This window comes from Phacochoerus africanus, chromosome 1 (assembly GCF_016906955.1).
Source record: "Phacochoerus africanus isolate WHEZ1 chromosome 1, ROS_Pafr_v1, whole genome shotgun sequence".
Lineage (NCBI taxonomy): Eukaryota > Metazoa > Chordata > Mammalia > Artiodactyla > Suidae > Phacochoerus > Phacochoerus africanus.
The window spans coordinates 163009365-163030714 of record NC_062544.1 but is presented as its reverse complement, the minus strand read 5'-3'; the positions used below and the strand labels follow the sequence as shown (position 1 = coordinate 163030714).

At 42.2% G+C, this 21350-nt stretch overlaps 1 protein-coding gene across 8 annotated transcripts in view; it reads left to right on the top strand.

The window, feature by feature from the left end:
* The window catches only part of TFDP2 (transcription factor Dp-2), a 137306-nt gene extending 116259 nt beyond the window's left edge, over positions 1–21047 (top strand). For 5 of the 8 annotated variants that reach the window (XM_047783739.1, XM_047783804.1, XM_047783786.1 and 2 more), the window contains 6 exons: positions 1711–1857; positions 5517–5585; positions 10989–11140; positions 16198–16364; positions 20516–20621; positions 20837–21047. In XM_047783739.1, the coding sequence (XP_047639695.1) occupies positions 1711–1857; positions 5517–5585; positions 10989–11140; positions 16198–16364; positions 20516–20621; positions 20837–21020 (825 nt within the window). In that variant the 3' untranslated portion in view covers positions 21021–21047. The remainder of the gene's footprint in view (positions 1–1710; positions 1858–5516; positions 5586–10988; positions 11141–16197; positions 16365–20515; positions 20622–20836) is intronic. The other 3 variants (XM_047783750.1, XM_047783758.1, XM_047783767.1) reach the window with 2 other exon arrangements.
* Positions 21048–21350: the final 303 nt, after the last annotated feature.

Below are 21350 nucleotides of genomic sequence, written 5' to 3'. Positions count from 1 at the left end.
ATTCTTTAATTGGTTATTTTTAATAATTTCAAGTAACTTCAGCATTTTGTTATCACCTATTATAGACCAGTATCTGTTGATTACAGAGGGAAAAAGAAATATGTCTAAATCTACTCCTGTCTCTCATCTTCCCCCTCTACACAGGATTCAGATTGACTATATTAGTGGCAGTTGTTAAAAGAATATTATTATAGTTGTTTTATGACTTTAAATCAATATATTGTGTCAGAATTATTTAGTTCAACTGAATTGAATTTATACCCTTCCAATATCAAAGAGGAGGAAATCAGCAGACCTATTCTTATCTCCGCCTGATATTTGTCATTATATTATCACTATTTCTACAGTTTCAGAAATTTTGGTTTTATGTTCAGTTCTACAGCTTAAATCTCCCATTTATTTAAGTTTAGTTCTATATTTAAATGGATTCCGTGTTCTCCAGCATCTTTTATTATCATGGCATTTGATTGATTAGATTTTGTCTTTAGGAACCACCTGTCCACATGAAGGGCCTTTTCCACAATGTAGTTAACATAGTTTCTTTCATTAAGAAAGTCCTGGTACCAAAAATAAAAAAATAATCAGCTGAACTAAACAGTGTGCTTAGTGATCTGCATGATTACATTTTGGCACAAGCTCATTGTTTTCATTGTATACTAGTAAGAGTTTGCGGATCATCATTAGTCCACGGACCACATTTCGAGAAGCACTATTTATTAGTGCTTAAAACATGCGTTCTTGGGAGTTCCCATCTGGCTCAGCAGTAACGAACCCAACTAGTATTCATGAGGACACGGATTCAATCCCTGGCCTTGCTCAGTGGGTTAAGGATCTGGCGTTGCCGTGAGCTGTGGTGTACGTTGCAGACGAGGCTCACTCGGATCCCCAGGCTGCTGTGGCTGTGGCGTAGGCTGGCAGCTGTAGCTCCCATTTGACCCCTAGCCTGGGAACTTCAATAGGCCACAGGTGCGGCCCTAAAAAGCAAGGCAAGACAAAACAAAACATGCATCCTTGACTTTTCAAAGTCTGCCTGTAACTCCATTCCCCTTTCTCATGTATAGACTGTTATTGCACGTATATTAGTTCTGTGTGTATTCCAGATTCCATAAGACATTATGTTATATTCAGTGAGTATTAATTGAGATTTACCTTTTGAGCCAGTCCTCGTTCTATCCTACATCTCCAAGCTCCCATCTTAAATTTTTTTTTTTTTCTTTTTAGGGCCACACCTGCAGCATATGGAGGTTCTCAGGCTAGGGGTCGAGTCGGAGTTGTAGCCACTGGCCTACACCACAGCCACAGCAACCAGGGTCTGAGGCAAGTCTGCAACCTACGCAACAGCTCCCGGCTTTGCCAGATCCTTAACCCACTGAGTGAGGCCAGAGATTGAACCTGCAACCTCATGGTTCCCAGTCAGATTCATTTCTGCTGCGCCACAACAGGAACTCCTAGATTATTTTTCTTTTTCCTCAAGGGCCCTTTAGCATTAATTTAGATCTTTTGGTTTATGTTTTAGATTGTTTAAGAATATCTTTTTTAAGAGTATTTTTTTGTTTAAGAATATTTCATCTTTATTTTTGAAGGATACTTTTCCTAGATGTAGAATTCTTCTAGCACTTTGTAATTTGTAATAATACTAATTAATTATTTTAATATCCTGTGACTATATCTTAACCTTTAAATTTATCACTCAATAAAAATATTTTTTAGCAGGCTTATGACCAAAAGAACATTAGGCGAAGAGTTTACGATGCTTTAAATGTGCTAATGGCAATGAACATAATTTCAAAGGAAAAAAAAGAAATCAAGTGGATTGGCCTGCCTACCAATTCTGCTCAGGAATGTCAGAACCTGGAGGTAAGTGAGGAAAATCTGTTCACAGATAGTAGTTTGTTTTATTGAACATCAGAGACATTATAATTTAGAAATATAGTCACATAGTATTGAATTACTCCTGGTTTGTTCATGTATACTATGCCTTTTTAAAAAACAGACTCGTTTATGTAGAATTTTAAAACTGGAAGATTTGGAAAGGTCTGATCTGACTATTGTCCTGACGAAAGCAAGGGACAGAGAAATGCCTTGATTTTTACTGTTTTTTTTTTCTTTCTTTTTTAGATTTTTATTTTTATTCTAATATAATTCTGAACACCCTACTAAAAAACATTTGGGGAGTTCCCGTTGTGGCTCAGTGGTTAACGAATCCAATTAGGAACCACGAGGTTGCAGGTTCGATCCTTGGCCTTGCTGAGTGGGTTAAGGATCCTGCCATGAGCTGTGGTCTAGGTCACAGATGCAGCTTGGTCCTGAGTTGCTGTGGCTCTGGCATAGGCCATCAGCTGTAGCTCCGATTAGACCCCTATCCTGGGAACTGCCATTATGCTGCGGGAAGCAGCCCTAGAAAAAGCAAAAAAAAAAAGACTAAAAAAAAAATTTGGGGTGTGTATTAGAAATGATATCTTATTTGATGATATATGCTTGCTATATGCGTCCCCAAAAAAAAAAAAAAGGGATTAAGTTGGTGATCCTTTGACTCTACAATCAGTGGCCACAGAACAGTAAGATTTCACTTGAATCTTAATTGGAATGGATAGAATGTTCAGATTACATGAATTTGGGGATGATGTGTGCAGAAGCATATTTAAATGTTAACTTAAATCATTATACAAAATCTTTTTTAAATGAGTGTGCATCCTGACATACAGTTTCTGAATTGATTTTATGTGATTTTACTGTCATAGCCATAAAGGTAATACATCGAGGCTGACTACAGCTTATAGAGGTGAAAATGGTTGATTGCCTGCTTGTCTTAGGCCTTTGTCCACCCAGCAAATAAAAAAAAAAAAAAAAATTGGTATTATTATACTTATGGATGGAGGGAGAAATCAGGCAGCCATCAAAGTTAGAGCACAGTGTGGTTCATGGGCTACAGTGGAAATGTTCTTTTTTTTCTCCTCCGGATAGAGTGAGATTTGAGGGTTACTTTAATTACCAGTAGTATTAAGCCAGTAACAAAGATGAAATGAGCAAAAATCATCAATATCTATCTACCATGTGCCCTTTTTTTTTCTTGGCTACCCCTGTGGCATGTGGATGTTCCCGAGGCCAGGGGTGAAGCCTGCACCACAATAGTGACCCAAGCCACTGTAGTGACAACACCAGGTCCTTAACCCTCTCAACCACAAGGAAACTCCCTACCATGTACTTAAAGATTATAAGAGTAGTTCCCTGGTGGCCTGTTTGTTAAGGATCCAGCATTGTCATTGCCGTGGCTCAAGTTCGATCCCTGGACTGGCCGAAAATAAAGATTATATAAGACAAAATTTTTGACCCCATGAAGCTTTCATTCTAATTGAAGAGAGGAGAAATGAAAAAGGAGTTACCTAGGTGTTCCCGTCGTGGCTTAGTGGTAATGAACCCTCCTAGGATCCATGAGGATACGAGTTCAATCCCTGACCTTTCTCAGTGGGTTAAGGATCCAGCATTGCCATGAGCTGTGGTGTAGGTGGCAGACATGGCTCAGATCTGGCATGGCTGTGACTGTGGTGTGGGCCGACTGTTGTAGCTTTAATTCATTTCCTAGCTTGGGAACCTCCATATGCTGTGAGTGCAGCCCTAAAAAGCAAAAAAAAAAAAAAAAAAGGAGTTACCCAAAATGTAGTGACTCCTATGCAAGAAGTCTGTACAAATTCTCTGGAAAGGGAGATAAGGGAGGGCTTACCAAGAAAAAAAAAAGCCCTGTGCTCATTCCGGAGGGAGGAGTAGGAATTTGCCAAAGGGTTTAGGTCAAGGGGCCTTTCCCGGCAGAGGCGCCGCATGGGCGAAGGCAGGCTGAAGACGGCACGCCTGCAGCTGAGTGTGGCCAAGGTACAGACAGGAGAGGGCATAGGGTTGAGTGGTAAGCAGTTGGGACCTGAACCTCTAAACGGCAGGAAGCTGCTGAAGAATTACAAAGAGGAGAGCTGAGAGGATGTGTTCCAAAGGAACCCTCTACTAGTGGCTTGGAAGTTGAACTGACAGGAAGGTGAGTAGGGAGGGCAGTTGGAAGGGGCAGTTTGGAGAGGGTCTGAGTCACGGTTGCAGCAGCGAGGTTGCAAAAGTGTTCTAGAAGTAGAATCAGTACAGCTTGGCCTCGCTGGATGTGGGGCCTGAGGGGCAGGTGGGGCCACCCTGTCACAGCTTCAGATGCAGGGAAAACCCCTGCAACATCTTTTTTTTTTTTTTTTTTTTTCCCTCATATGGAGGTTCCCAGGCTAGGGGTTAAATCAGAGCCATAGTCACTGGCTTATGCCAGAGCCACAGCAATGCAGGATCCGAGCTGCATCTGCGACCTACACCACAGCTCACGGCAATGCTAGATCCTTAACGCACTGAGCGAGGCCAGGGATCGAACCTGTGTCCATATGGATACTGGTCGGGTTCGTTTCTGATGAGCCACGATGGGAGCTCCCTGCAACATCTTTTCAAATGTAGAAGAGCACAGAGATTTTACTGAGGATCTTTAAGTATTTTAGGATTAAATTGGTGGTGGTTAGAGGAACTGAGAGGAAACTTTTCGGGAAGACTAGGTGGGAAACAAATAAGAAAGATGCTATTGAAGTAGACAAGAAAAATGTCTGACTTAATGTCACTGGCTTTTGCCCAAAGACACAGTGAAACTAAGATCCCAATATATGTTTCCTAGGCAGTTGCAAGAGTGAGGAAGACACTAGTTGTTTGAAGCTTGGAAATTTGTCCTATAAGCATGTTTCTTATTACAAATAGGGGGTAGATATTGACTACGTAGACTTTAGGAGTTCCCTGGTGGCCTAGTGGTTAAGGAGTTGGTGTTGTCAGTGGTGTGGCAGAGGTTCAATCCCTGGCCTGGAAACTTGGTGCTGCAGGCACAGCCAAAAGAAAAAAAGTCATGACTGAATATGAAGGCTCTCTGTGCCCTTTTGAAAGTCAAACTGAGATCTTAAATGCGATCTTACTCTCATTCTTGAGGGGTGAATAAAGCAAAGTAATTAATAATAGGGTCGCTGAAACCAGATGGCTTTGGTTCAGATCTTGGCCATTGCCACTCACCAGCTGTGAGAGCCTGAGCAGTTACTTAGCCCTCTGCGACTCCGTTTCCTTATATGCAAAATGAGTGACAGCTGTACTTACTCTAGGGTTTTTGTAAATTTAGATAACATGTGTCAAGTGCTCAGCCCAGTGCATGCTCACTGAGTGGAGACTATTACTATGATGAGCACTCCTGTAATAAGTAGCAACAGGTACTGCAGGGTGGGAGTAATCATTAAGGGGATGGACGTCATTTTGATGTCAGTTGCTACAATTCTGCTGTCTTACCGGCTTGCTCCCCCCAACCCCTGCACCCAGAAGGTGTGATTGGCCTTTCTTGATGTTGGTAGTTAAAATGGGTTGAGTTTCTCTAAGGAAAATTCTTGATGTCTCAGAACTGGGACCTGAAAAGTGAGCTGCACTTTATACGCTACCAGTGTTCATACTGTCTTGTAACCTGTGTTTTAAAGATAGAGAAGCAGAGGCGGATAGAACGGATAAAGCAGAAGCGGGCCCAGCTTCAAGAACTTCTCCTGCAGGTAAAGAAGCTGGGGTGTGTTTCATTGCCTTCCCTACTTACTTGTATTCTGCTTCTTTCCTTACTTGGTTTAAGAGTCAGTGTTTTCGGAGTTCCCGTTGTGGCGCAGTGGTTAACGAATCCGACTAGGAACCATGAGAACCATGAGGTTGCGGGTTCGGTCCCTGCCCTTGCTCAGTGGGTTAACGATCCGGCGTTACCGTGAGCTGTGGTATAGGTTGCAGACGCGGCTCGGATCCTGCGTTGCTGTGGCTCTGGCGTAGGCCGGAGGCTACAGCTGTGATTCGACCCCTAGCATGGGAACCTCCATATGCCGCAGGAGTGGCCCAAGAAATAGCAAAAAAGACAAAAAAAAGAGTCAGTGTTTTCTACTTTGGGTGCCCTTGAATATCTGGTGGGGCTGCACTGGGGTAGCCTCCCCCACATCCGAGCTCATCGCCAGCTACACCATTTGCCTTTAAGATGCTTCTGTCTTTTACCATCATCAGGCCCTCAAGGCAGCTCTGATGTTTTAATATATTATGCAGAAGTTACTTTTGACCCTGATCCTTACTCTGAACAGAAATAATTTTAGCCCTAAATTGGAAGAGCAAGGAGTAAGGCTAGTTAATTTGTAGGTGCTTTGAGTAAAATAATCTAATCCACCTGTAAACTATAAATGACAGTAACATAATAAGCTTTGTAGAAATAACAAAACTTTAAAAAATGCATTTCTGTTTAAGAAAATTAAATGTTATAGTGTAAGAAGGATCCTTATATTTGTGCATTTTTGGATAATTGTCTAGAACTTGGATAATTTTAAAAATGAAAGAGCTTTTGTATAAAATCATGTGACATAAAAATCACAGGGTAGATAGACTTTTTTTCCTATTTTTGGTAATTGCAATTGGTATAAAAATTCACTTTGAGCAGTAGTGAGGCCATTTTCAGTCCATTCAGAAAAATTATGAAATGAGCCAGCGAATCTTTATACTGGGTTTTTAATCAGCAGTGTTTTTATATGAAACCCTTTCAACCAATTCTAAAGCCCATTTTGATTTGAACAGTTATAGGTCCTCTTTAATTTTTTTATTGTCTTTTATTTTAGGGCCACACTCATGGCTTATGGAGGTTCCCAGGCTAGGGGTATAGTATAATTAGAGCTCCTCCACAGCCACAGCAACACGGGACCTGAGCCGAGTCTGCAACCTACACCACAGCTCACAGCAACGCCCCATCCTCAACCCACTGAGCGAGGCCAGGGATGGAACCTATATCCTCATGGTTGCTAGTCAGATTCGTTACCCCCTGAGTCACAACAGGAACTCCCATGACAGATTTTTTTTCTTTCCTAAAATACTCACTTTGTCTTTTGGACAGAATGTGTTAAGTATTCTTACATATTCCAGATTTTTGTTATTCATGTTCGAGATGGTCATATTTGTTTTGTTTTTTTTTTTCTTTCACATTCATATACACACCAAAGAGGCAAGAGAAAGGCCATTAGCTCTTGCAGAGCTGTGTGTGGGCTGGGAAGGAAGCAGGACCAGGCGGGGCGCAACAGCTGTTCCGCCCTCATCCGGCTTCTCTTTCTTACTGTTCCGTGTCTCCATCTCACACTGACCCCTGTGGGACCCACCTAAGGAGCTACCACTGGAGCAGGCAATCTATGCATTTTTCATACTGAATTTCCAAGATTAGGTTTTGTTTGAAGAGAGCATTCTGTTGCTTCTTAAACAAAAGCAAAACAAAACTCGAAAGCTGACGGTTTATTCCTGTGCTCCTCCCTGTGGAATTCTGCCTGATGGGATACCTGGCCTGCCTCGCTGTCACCTTCCCGGGCTGCCTCTCTGTAGTCCTTGTCCCCACATCCATATCTGTAGTATTTCTCTCCCAACTCACAGTCCCTAAACCTCTGTCCAAGGGCTTCCCCAGATTTCCTCAAAACCCTCATGGAGCCTTTGGAGCTTGACTTTCGGCATGTGTTATTATGAAAACCTGCTTATCAGTCTGCTTGTAAGTATCTGTTTATCAGAAAGATTTGTGCTGGGCAAGATTGTCCTCTTGTATGTATGTAGGGCTTTCCCATCTCGAGATGGCCAGCACTGAGAATGGAGGTGTTTTTTGTTTTTTTTTTTTCTTTCCCCCCTGCTTATCTTTACACAATGAATTTTGCATTTTTTAAGTACCGTATTTCTTTTCCTCGAGTCGCTCCCAAACCAAATATTTATGGATGATTTCAGCCCAGGCGCAACCCAGCTGTCGACATTTAAAGCAGGTCTCTCTAAACATTAAAATGAAACCCAAAGTATCACTGAAAACAACTACTTCTGGTAGACAAACAGCTTATTTCTTCCTAATGTTTCCTTTTCCTTTCTTTCATCAAAGACCATTTATGCAGTTCTCGCAGAAAGTAAAATAAGCAGGTTGTCCCTGAACACCACGAGTTTGTCTTGCTGTGACCAAGCTAGCTTAATTTCTTTAACAAGTTAATGTCACAGCTGTTGACACCATACGACCCAAGTAACTTTTACCTACACGCCATCACTTCTCATTTATCCTTGGTGATAATGTAGGAGTGGGATGATGTGAGTAGGTTAGATTTACAGATAACCCAGGTGCCCTACTTTTATCAATACAGTTGTTCCTTGAAGCCCTTAAACCTTTTACAGAGCTACTAATGCAGAGCACAATGAACGAACACACCTGAAGCTGTTTAGCCTCTGTCAGTGAGCCTGGAAAAGAACAAAAGGCTGTGAGTTCCCTTGTGGCTCAACAGGTAAAGGACCTGGCGTTGTCACTGCTGTGGCTCAGGTTCAGTCCTTGGCCTGGGAACTTCTGCATGCCCTGGGTATGGCCAAAAAGAAAAAAACAAAAACAAAACAACAACAACAAAAGACCAAAAGAAATTAGTTCAAAACAAATGGGGAGTGGTATTTCTTTTTTACTCTCAAAATAACATATGTGTTTTTACTGCTTTCTTCACTTGAAAAATCTTTGCTGTCAGGGGAACATAGTATCGAACAATGAATCATAAATACATAAGAACTGTTACTTATCCCTGTTTATATCCCCCCCCCCATGCCAACCCCCTCCCAATGGCACCAGGACCACAAAGCTAGGCAAAATATAGGGGCATCTCTGAGATGCTTTTTCTAGAAGAGAGCAGAAGTATTCAAACATACAGTTCATTTCCCCAGTTTTACAGGTTCAGCATATTTTTCCTCCATATTAAGTGAAGGAAGTATTGAATATGAAATAGTCTTAGTTCATTAGCAGCAGAAAATAACAAATAGGACCCAAGTAATGTTTGGTAATGAATGGCATCGACAGTGATGGTTTTGGGTAGTGACTTTTGGACACACTTTTAGGCCTAGAATAGACTGGTGTCCCTTCTGTTTCGTGCATTTCGAAAAGTAAATGTTTACTTTCCAGGGAGATAGCACCCAGCCATTTAAAAATAATAATTGTAACCAAACTTCAGTAAGGCCCAGGACCTAAAATAAACCACCTTAGAATAGGCTATTGAAATGTAGAAAATAAACTCATCACTGCTGGGTGAGAAGATGGAACAAGCCGAAGAAAGATTCCAACTTTAGTTTTTAAAACTAGTATCCGTTCTATGAGCAGATCAAAGACTTCAGTTGCTTAAGGTTTTTGTAACTGGGTTCTGCCTTATTTAAAAAGTGGTAGTAGGGACCAGGTCATGGAGATGTAGTTCCCTCATCCCCTGAGACCTCGCCCTGGAAATGACCTTGCATCTTCTTTTGGTCTGACAGTGGGCCCCAGGGACTGGGGGCTCGCATCCTGCAGGCTGGCCCTACATCTGCCCTCTGAAGAGGGTCCAGGGGGAATTCAGTGCCTACCCTTCCTGCCTTGTGGACAGTAGCTCCTCTTAAGCTGACTGGGCCATAGTTTCATGTTGATGGCAGAGCCATAGAGAGAAAGAAATCTCTGTGTGCAAGTCCATTTTCAAGCCTGTGCATTATTTCTGCCAACATCCCATTGGCCAAAGCAAATTACAAATCAAATGATAGGGATGTAGGAGCAAAGAGAGAACTGTGACTTTTTTTGCCATCTATTACAATGATTACATTGAAATGTCGTTTTGTGCCAGAGGAAGCTATGGCCTCAAAATCCTGACAATGGTCTTGTGGGTAGACGGTGAACTGCCCCAGACAAGCATTCCACACAGTTGCTTGGGGGAGCAATTCCAAATGATCTGCAACTACAGTGGCATCATTAGAAGGAAGGGTCTGGCCTCTGGGGTGACTTTTGGGGCGGACAGTGCCCTCTTGGATGAAGGTTTTAGATGAGGGTTTCATCATGTGCTGGTTGGGTGGAACCGAGTCTGCCTTGAAAGTTTTACCTTGTGGTCCCCAAATGGAGAACAGTGGGGGGGCTGTGGTAGGAATTCCTTTTGTGGCTCAGGGAGTTAAGAACCTGACTAGTACCCATGAGGGTGCAGGTTCACTTCTTGGCCCTACTTAGTGGATTAAGGATCCTGCATTGCCGCAACTTGCATGTAGGTCGAAGATGCAGCTCAGGTTTGATGTGGCTGGGGCATACGCTGGCAGCTGCAGCCCTGATTTGACCCCTAGCCTGGGAACTTCCATATGCTGCGGGTGCAGCCCTAGTAAGAAAAAGGGGAGGCGGGGGTCACTTTCTATGCCTTATGAGTAATGGTTATAACTAAAAGTAGCAAGATTCAGTGTAAAGATTCAGGCCTTGGTATATCTTAGAATCAGTTTCCTCATCTGGAAGATGTCAGGTGGGCAGAGGTTGGGCCAGGTTCCAGACTCTGCCCTCAGGATGCTTAGAAGTTCTGTGAAGGATCTCGGGTGAGGGCAGACCTGTTGGGGCTCAGGGCTCAGGACTCAGTCCCATGCATCCAGCCAGAGCAATGCTGCTTTCATCTGTTATATAAATAGTGGCTGTCCCAGAAGATGTCATTTGAAGAAAGGGTTCTGTGGCTTTATAAAATTTGCATATTTCTGGGCTAGACAATCTAAGAAGTGTATTTCATGCTAAGCTCTCAGGAGTCTGTGTTAGATAAATGAAAACAAGTCCACTTGGTGTCACTTTCTCTGTATTACTCACTCTATGAGTTGTGGGTGCACTGGCTTCTCCCAGATCTGTAAGATCCTGCTTTAGTGGATGGTGGAAGCCATGGGCCCTATTATTTACATTAGGATACGTTAGACACCATTTAAGTGTGTATTTTTCCCTTGAAATTTATTTATTGAGTTGGATCGTTCTAATCTTTCTTCTTAAATATTTAATTTTAATTAACCCAGAGGTGAAAGGCCTCTTTAAATGCTCTCCTTTTAAACTATATTTTAAGCGTATTCATCATAATCCATTTAGTTCCACCTCCTTTATCCACATGAAATGACTAAATGTATGTTTTTATTGATCATCACAGCAAATTGCTTTCAAAAACCTGGTACAGAGAAATCGGCAAAATGAACAGCAGAACCAGGGCCCTCCAGCTCTGAACTCCACCATCCAGCTGCCGTTTATAATCATCAACACAAGCAGAAAAACAGTCATAGATTGCAGCATCTCCAGTGACAAGTAAGTGGGGAACGAGCAGCAGAGTGCAGGGCTCACCTTCTAACGTTATGCCAAACAATTGCAAAATTAAGAGGGTTGTGCTCCAAGGCTGACTTCTTCGAGGCATATGAAATGGCTTTGCAGACATGGGATGCCGTCACCTGCTAGTGCTTGCTCTGTCATTCACCCTCCGCAACTCCCTCTCTTGGGCCTGGCACTGTGCTGCCTTTGTCATATGCATGGTGGTGCCCATGTATGTACATGTAGGTGGTGTAACTCTGGGCAGGTAAAGTAGAGCATCACTCAGGTAGGTTCGCTGGTGATTCACTGTCGTAGTTGATGCTGAGAATGGTTTAGATCAATGCTGCACTAAAGCAGTTGTTTTCCTTTGCTGTGTCAGAGTTGAGTGTGCTTCTCTTTATGATGAATGAACAGATGTGAAAATGCTAGATGTGTTCTCTGCTTTCTTTCTTATTTATCTCATCCCATGAAGTCTGTACCTTTTGATCATCTTCATTCATTTCACTTACCCCCCACGTCTGGCAGGTTACCAGTCTGTTCTCTGCATCTGTGAGTTTGGTTTTTTTTTTTGCTCTTTTCTAGGGCCACTCCCATGGCACATGGAGGTTCCCAGACTAGGGGTCTAATCGGAGCTGTAGCTGCCAGCCTACGCCAGAGCCACAGCAACGTGGGATCCGAGCCGCGTCTGCGACCTACACCACAGCTCACAGCAACGCTGGATCTTTTAACCCACTGAGCAAGGGCAGGGATCGAACCCACAACCTCATGGTTCCTAGTCGGATTCGTTAACCACTGCGCCACAATGGGAACTCCTGAGTTTGGTTTTGGTTTTAGTTTTTGTTTTTTTAAGATTCCACTTATAAGTGAGATCATACACTATTTGTTTTTCTCTTTTTGTCTCACTTAGCATAATACTCTCAAGCGGCATCCATGTTGTTGCAAATGGCAGGATTTCCTTCTTTTTTTATGGCTGAATGACCCATTGTGTGTATACCCCACATTTTCTTTATCCATTCATCTGATGGTGGACACAGATTGTTTCCATGCCTCGGCTGTTGGAAATGATGCTGTAGGCAGTAAACATGGGAATGCAGGTTATCTGCTCAGGATTGTGATTTCCTTCAGATATATACCCAGAGGTGGGATTGCTGGGTCATTTTAATTTTTTGAGGAACCTCCATACTGTTTTCCCGAGCAGTTGTACCAGTTTACATTCCCCCCAATATGATTTTCATTTTAACTAAGATTGCTGCTACTGTTTATCATACTAGGTGAGCAGTAGCAGTTTTCAAATTACAGAATTTGTAATTTATTTTACTCTTCATGAAAACAGTAGTGGTCTTCAGGCTGTGACCATTATCGAGTTAGTTCAGGGCATAGGGTGCGGAGTAAGACAGATCCAAGTATGGATTGTGGCTCCCCCATTTAACTGCTCCAAGCTGTTTCCTAAGAATTAATGGGGACCGTCCAAGGGTGTCTCATCACTACGGTGGCTGCCGTGATGCTTAAATAAGATGATGCCTCTAAGAGGTCTGACTCAAGGCAAGTGCTGCTGTCCCAAGGAGTCAGCATATAATTTGAGAGCAAAAGAAGGCTCAGTGATCACACTGGTGCCAGAGACACAGCCCAGGACTGTTCCAGGGCTGGAACTGCTGGTCTCCTTAGAGCTAGGGTGTCACTAGGGGGCTAAATTTACCGTCCCTGGCGTTTCCCACTCTTTTCTCTAGCAGTGTTGCTTTCCTGTCTGTCCTGATTGCATACAGAGATTCTGGGTCACTTAAAGAAGAAAGCACTTAAAAAAAAAAAAAAAAGGAGAAGGAGGAAGAAGAAGAAAAAATGAGGGTTTCAAAAGTATTTGATAATTAAGACTACAGACACAACTGGGAATTGTCAGGACCATGCAGGCTGTGAAGTCAGAAGATCCATGTTTCAGTCTTTCCTCTAACTACATAGTTTCTTAACCTCTCGGAGATCTCATTTCTTCCTCCATAAAAATAAGAATTAAAGCATTTATTTAACTTGCTGGTTTGCAAAGGTAAATCCCCAAAAGACCAGCCCACTGGTCAATAAATGGTAGGTGTGTTAGTATTCACACACTTAAAATTCCTTACAAAAACCTATGTCTACAAGGACTGTTAACCATACTCTCTCATAAATCTGAGAATTCTAGAGAATGATTAACATATTTTCAGGAAAAATGAACTGTTTTTGTGGGGAATTACTAAATTCTGTTCTTTGGTTAGTCTTAAGTCTAAAAAGAGTAGCAGGTTATCACAACATTGTATATCAACTGTACCTCAATAAAACTTAAAAAATGGAAAATATAGGAGTTCTGGTTGTGGCTCAGTGGTTAACGAATCCAACTAGGAACCATGAGGTTGCAGGTTCGATCCCTGGCCTTGCTCAGTGAGTTAAGGATCTGGCATTGCCATGAGCTGTGGTGTAGGTTGCACACGAGGCTCGGATCCCGTGTTGCTGTGGCTCTGGCGGAGGCCCGTGGCTACAGCTCCTATTAGACCCCTAGCCTGGTTTCTCCATGTGTCGTGGGAGCGGCCCTAGAAAAGGCAAAGAGACCAAAAGAAAAAAGAAAAAAAGGAAAAGATAAATAAAAAGTGTAGCAGGAAAGTCTGGGGACCAGTAGCCTAAAGGATTTATGGATTCTCTTCATCTCAGGCAGGGGTTCTAGTGAGGTTTCCTTCTTGGGTGGTTACTGACTCCGCCCTTTCCTCGCCCTCCCCTGAGTGAGAGAGGCACTAAGCTGCCTGAAGCTTGTCATTCAGGGTGGGGTCATAAAGCCTGGTCTTCTGGTTATTTTGGTGATGTAGTCTTTCACCCTTAGCCAGGAGGCTTTCCCCCGATGAGGATTACATTTACAAAACTATCAGCTTTTAATGTATGCCTGAAATCATCCCTGTTGCAGGCATCCACTCCAGTTTGTGTATGTGTTTCTGAAAATGTTAATGTACTTTATTCAACTTTATATACTTCAAATTACTTCAGTATGCCATTTTGCTTTAAATTGAAAATTGTGCCCTGATCTAAGATCTGGCATAAAAAGTTTTACACTTACCTGATTTTAATAGAATTTTGTGACACTGTAAGCCCACCATTGTCCCAGAACTTTGACCTACACTCTGTCCCCAAGGGCATGCCAGGGGCTAGGAGTCAACAAGACTGTTTCTTCTTACCGTCGCCTTGTTATTAAAAGCCTGTGCCAGGCAGCCAGGCATCCTGATTTGGTACTTTTCAAAGACATTCAGAAATGTGCGATGTATTATATGTGACACTTTTTCCCTAAGGCATTGTTACTCCTTAGGCCTTCAGGAATTGGGGGGCTGGGAGTTGTGAGTGTACCTTCCATTTATTGCTCATCTAAGGTGTAGCTAACAGTTGCCTCAGGAAAGTGAAACATCCAAAATCTTTTTTCCTTAATCCTAGTAGGTCAGCTCATACTAGGAATATAGATATTAAGAAGGTTCTCTTTTTGTGGGTTTTTTTTTAAATGATGCTTCATTTGCTTTATTTTTATTGAAGTATAGTTGACAATACAGTATTAGGTTTCAGGTGTGCTACACAGTGATTTGACATTTGCATACATTACAAAATGATGACCACGATAAGTCTCGCAACCATCTGTTCCTGTGAAACTTGTATCATTGACCATATTCCTTATGCCATATATGATACCTCCTTGGCTTATGTATTTTATACCTGGAGGTTTGTGCCTTTACTCAGCTTCACCTCTTTCACCCACCACCGCCTCACCTCCCCTCTGGCAGCCACCCATTTGTTTGCTGTATCTGGAGCCTATCTTCATTTCATCTGTTTATTTTTTAGATTCCACACATGAGTAAGATTGTATGGTATTTGTCTTTCTGTCTGACTTACTTCACTTACCTTAATACCCTCCAGATCTATCCATGTTATCATCAATGGCAAGGTTTTTTTTAATGGCTGAGTAGTAATATTCCTGTGTGTGTGTGTGTGTGTGTGTGTGTGTGTGTAGCATGCCAGCATGCGTGCGTGTACACACACCACATTTTCTTTAGTCATTCGTTTATTGATGGGCACTTAAGCTGCATCCATATCTTGGCTATTGTGAAGATTACCTCAGTGAGGAGTACCCATTGTGGCTAATCAGAAATGAACCCAACTAGTATCCGTGAGAATGCGGGTTTGACCCCTGACCTCGCTCAGTGGACTAAGGATCTGGTGTTGCCATGAGCTGTGGTATACTGCAGGTGTGGCTCAGATCTGGCGTGGCTGTGGTGTAGGCTGGCAGCTGTAGCTCTGACTCAACCCCTAGCCTCGGAACTTCCATATGCCTCGGGTGCAGCTCTAAAAGAAAAAAAAAAAGACTACTTCAGTGAACATTGAATACGCACATATCTTTTTGAATTTTTGTTTTCTTTGAGCAAACACTTAGAATTGCTGGATTGTATGGCTATCCCATTTTTAATTTTTTGAGGTAACCTCCATATTGTTTTTCACAGTAGCTGCACCAGTTTACATTCCCAGCAACCGTGTAGAAGGGTTCCCTTTCTCCCCATCCTTGTCAGCATTTGCTATTTGTTGTCTTTTTGATGATAGTCATTCTGACAGGTGTGAGGTGGTGTCTTTGTGGTCTTGATTTGTATTTCCCTGATGCATAGTGACGTTGAGCATTTTTCCATGAGTCTTTTGGCCATTTGTAGGTCTTCTTTGGAAAAATGTCTACTTGGAAAGGCTTCCTTAATATTTTATCTGTTGTGACAAACCCATAGACAACTTCGAACAGTATTGGATTTAGACCAAAATTTCTGTCTCCAGTTTGCAGCAGTTTAATGAGGCATGAAATTTATGGACGCCTTTTGTCTGTCACAGGAGAATTGTTTGAGTTGGGAAAGTGGTTTATTTGAGATGTCATTCTTCTGAGCCCAGCAGAATGACTCATTGCTCTAAATGGTGATGATTTCTAGTACATCCTCATTCTTATTTTTGATTATACAGAGCTCAAAACTATTTAGACTCCCCTAATACCACACAGAAGCCCATGTTAACTTTGTTTCCTGATGCAGGTTTGAATATCTTTTTAATTTTGACAACACCTTTGAGATTCATGATGACATAGAAGTGCTGAAGCGGATGGGGATGTCCTTTGGCCTGGAGTCCGGCAAATGCTCTCTGGAGGATCTGAAACTTGCTAAATCACTGGTGCCAAAGGCTCTAGAAGGTTATATCACAGGTATGTTATCTAGTGCTTTCAAGTGTTGTGCTTGATTAGATGTCAGACCTTAACTTGTTGAAACCTTTCTCATAGAAAATTAAAGCCCGCTGTATTCTCATCGTCCATCCTCTGCCCTTCCTACCCCCAAATGTAACCTGTCTTTTGTATTTCTTACTTACCACTTGCTTTCCTTTACAAATACACAGTAGGCTAGAAACAATTTATTATTTAGTTTTGCCTGATTCTCACCTTTATATAAATGGAATCACAGTAATACATTCTTTGGTGATTGAACTTTTTTCACTCGGTGTCATGTTCTTTAGATTTGGCCACACGATTTAGTTTAGCTGTCTTTCATGCTTTTTTTTTTGGTTTTTAGTACTGCTCCCGTGGCATATGGAGGTTCCCAGGCTAGGAAATCAGAGCTGTAGCCGCAGGCCACAGCCACAGCAATGCCAGATCCGAGCCTTGTCTGCAACCTACAGTCACAGCTCATGGCTACGCCAGATCCTTAACCCACAACCTCATGGTTCCTGGTTGGATTTGTTTCTGCTTTGCCATGATGGGAATTCCAATTTATGCATTTTTACTGCTCTATAGAATTCCGTTATGTGATGTATCATAATTTATTTGTTTGCTTTACTGACACTAAACCTTAAGTTTTGTTTCCAGTTTCTTGATATTTAAAGTGCGAGTTCAAACACTCCTATAACTGTATTCCATTGACCATGTGCAGATGTAAAGCGACTGCTGGGTCAGAGCGTGTACCTTCCTTGTTGCTAGATGAAGCCACAGCTTCTGATTTGATGTCGCCTAGTTAATACTCTCACCTGCAGAGTAGAAGTGTTTTCTCTTCCCAGGCAGGTGAACGTGAAATGGTTTCACTGTAATTTTTTAAAATCAAGATTGAATTCATGTACCATCAAATACACCATTTTAAAGTGTACAATTCAGTGATTTTTAATACATTCACAATGTTGTGCAGTCATCACCATTAGTCATTTTATTACTACCAAAAGAAACCCCGCATGCATTAGCAGTCCCCTCATTGCTCCATCCCTCCTGGTTCCTGGCAGCCTCTAGCTTCCTGTCACTGGGGGCTTGTCTGTCCTGGGCCTTTCATGCAAGTGGAATCATACAATATGTAGCCTTTGTGACTGACTTCTTTTACTTAGTGTAATGTTTTTAAGATTTATCCATGCACTATCAGTACTTTATTCCTTTTTATTGCTGTTTTTGTGAACATTCATTAGCTGGAGGTCATGGGGATTGTTCTCACTTTTTGGCTATTGTGAACAATTTGCTAGAAACATTCTTGTGTTTTTGTGTGAGCATAAGCTTTGGATTCTGTTGGGTGTATACCTAGCTTTGGAATTGCAGGGTCATATGATAACTATATTTAACATTCTGAGGAAGTGCCAAACTATTTGCCAAAGCAGCTGTACCATTTTACAATCCTACCAGCAATATATGAGGGTTCTGCTTTCTTCTTATCCTTCTCAACACTTGTTATTGTTCATCTGTTTTATTATAAACCTCCTAGTGAATGTGAAGTGGTGTTTCACTGTGGTTTCGATTTGCATTTTCCTAATAACTAATGATGTTGAGCATCTTTGCATGTGCTTGTTTCCTGGCTATTTTTATATCTCCTTTGGAGAAATGTCTCTTCAGAGCCTTTGCCTATTTTAAAATTGGGTTGCCTTTCATTGTGAATTAATTATCAGAGTATACCTGAAAATGCTATGTTTTGCATGTTCTAAAATTCATTTTTCACTGATTCAGAAATCTTTGATTGTCCTAATTCCTAAGATTGTGGTATATTCTGCACATATAATTTGGATGTATAGACAAAAGCCTTCTTTTGCTTTTGCCGGTTTCCTTCTTTTTTAAGTATTACTACCTGGAATTTCATATCATGTTTTAAAGTTATTTTAATACTGATTAGGTATATTAGTATCATTCTAAGGTATATTGAGCCAAATATAAGCAAAAAAGTAATGTTTTATTTTGTTTTTGTTTGATGCTTTTGGCTCTTTGGTCATAACAGAAATTTGGTGATTTGAGATTTCATTCCTGTTGGATTTAGTTCTTAAAATTCGCACCATTCACCTCCCCCAGTGTGATGCCCCCTTCCTGCCCTTCAGCCACTCAGTACCGCATCTTCACCCCCACCCCCTCCAGAAGGACCTGCTGTTTTATTAGCGAGTCAGTCATCCTGGCTGTCCAGCAGGGTCTGCATAAAGACCTTACTCCATAAATCACCAGGACTCTATTTTAGCTCATTCTCGGTGAAAAGACTCAGGGTGATGAGACAGGCTCTGTGGTTTTGATCTCTCTGTGACCTCATTTGCAGATTGGGGGACAGACTTTCTGGTTAGTTCAGAAGCAGAAACATGTGCCTTTGTGAGCGGAGGCACAGGGTGGCTCTGGAGGAGGATTGTGAGAACTGTTGTGTGGGTTCTACAATGATGTGAAAGGCTTTTCAGAGCCATTGTGAAAAGAGAATGTATCAATAGCTGTGTTCTGACAGAAGGTTTCCACACATACTAATTAATATTTAGCACAGGATTCTGGCTTTAATTTCATCATGTACCGACTTGTTCTTATTGTATGTATTTAAAGTCTGCTATTCTTTTTAGCATTGAAGTTTTTTTTTTTTTTCCCCACAGCTGCCTTAGTTAGCCTGTGAAGAAAAGATTCACAAGGCCATTTTAAGATTAATGTAGTCATTTAATTTACTCTTTTCCTACGTGGGAAGCTTCTCACTTGGTCAGATGGTGCTAGGACAGCAGTTTCCAATCCCAGTACACGGTTTCTTTTCTTTTTTGCACAGTAATCATAAAACTCTTTCGACTGAATGTAATAAAGCTTGTTTTGGCAGATTACATTTTCTGAGCATATATTTGGTCTTATCTTACAGTGTAAATCAATTTCTTTCAGGAATTCATTTCTAACTGTTTTGTAAACTCACTCTTGAAAAAGATGATACTCATTTAGTATCACTTAGATCTTGTATGTTCCAGCCACTGCCTTCTTTAACATTCTAGATAAGGCTATAAGTGTTAAACAAGTAAAATTTCAGTACGAATTGGTCAAGGTTGGGAGTTCCCTTGTGGCTCAAGTGGGTTGAGTATCCAGCATTGTCACTGCTGTGGCTTAGGTTTGATCCCTGGCCCAAGAACTTCTGCAGCCTGTAGGCTTGACCAAAAAAAAAAAAAAAAAAAAAAGACTGAATTGGTCATGGTTGTGATAGAAGAAATATGATAAATGTGTAGAAAATAAGGTTACGGAGTTCCCGTCGTGGCCCAGTGGTTAGTGAATCCGACTAGGAACCATGAGGTTTCAGGTTCGGTCCCTGGCCTTGCTCAGTGGGTTAAGGATCCGGCGTTGCCGTGAGCTGTGGTGTAGGTTGCAGATGCGGCTTGGATCCTGCGTCGCTGTGGCTCTGGCGTAGGCTAGTGGCTACAGCTCCGATTCGACCCCTAGCCTGGGAACCTCCATATGCCACGGAAGTGGCCCTAGAAATGGCAAAAAGGCCAAAAAAAAAAAAAAGAAAATAAGGTTACAAGGATCTATCCAGAATATTTTATGCAGATTAAAACAGTAGTGCCTGGCTCACTTTCAAGAAAAACTGCATATGGCCTCTTAAAATTTAAGGTTTAGTTCAAGTTATAAAGCAGAGGATACCAGGAAAGAGAATAGGTCTTTGATGAACAGTAGCCCTGAGTGCACTACAAGGCACTTGAAAAGATGGTGCCATGAGGGTTTTGGCCAAAATTTCTCTGTCTGACAAGATACGCTGACCTGACTTTTTCAGCCCCTCCTGCTCTGGTTCAGCCCCGGCCAGAGGCTTTTGTGGCAAGTCCAGCGGGTGTCCAGGAATTGTACACCTATGACTGTGTTCAGTGAGCTGCCCTCTCTTACGTAAGAAAAAAGAACGAAGAGAGTCTGATCAGTTTTAATTTAAATTCTTTCCTGCTGTTGTCTGCCTTTCGGTACCGCCTCTCCCCCTTCCCTCTTGTGTTCTAGAAATTTCTTTTTTCCAAGCTGAAGAAACCTGGGTTCTTCCGGGGGCAGGAGACTCGTCCAGCTATAATTCAGACCAGACCTTAACAAAAGCAGCCACAGAACTTAACAGCGCCTATGTCTGTTTTTGTTTTCTCCTGTAGATATCTCCACAGGACCTTCTTGGTTAAATCAGGGACTGCTTTTGAATTCTACCCAGTCAGTTTCAAATTTAGACCTGACCACTGGTGCCACCCTGTCCCAATCAAGGTACGTATTTTTTCGGGGTTAGAAAGGTGAGCCACCAGGCCCTGACCCTCTCTGGAGGGGAGGAGAGCTGGCATGTGGCTGCCCACCTGGCCTGGGGCAGATTCTGGCAGAGCTGCCTATGGCCCCTCCTTTCCCGGTGCTTTTATTCCTGTGTTTTGCAAAGCTTAAAACATGTACCACATTAATGAGCCTGTGTGTTTTTAATTGTTTGCTAGTGTAAACCAAGGGTTATGCTTGGATGCTGAAGTGGCCTTAGCAACGGGGCAGTTCATTGCCCCAAACAGTCACCAGTCCAGCAGTGCGGCCTCTCACTGCTCTGAGTCCCGAGGCGAGACCCCCTGTTCCTTCAACGACGAAGATGAGGAAGATGACGAGGAGGATTCCTCCTCCCCAGAATAAAGACAGGCGCAAACCCGCGTTTTACTATTTGATGCTCATGTGTGTTTTTAGTGTGAGCTCTTGTTTTTGAAATGATCGCTTCAGTCTTTGCCTTTGTTTGCACTGTGTGTTCAGTGAAAACTAGGGAAACACAATAAGCAAATTACACGAAGGCTGAGATGAGTGAGATGAAAGCTAACGTAGTGTGAATGAAAACTCTGAACAGCAGAGCAGTAGATCACATGGCAAACAAAGCGTGTGCTCTGAGGTGACGGAGGGGAGAGGCCCAGAGCCACGGCAGCATGAATGCGGCGCATTTATCTTCTGAGAGGCGGGGCCTTTGTTTCCCCC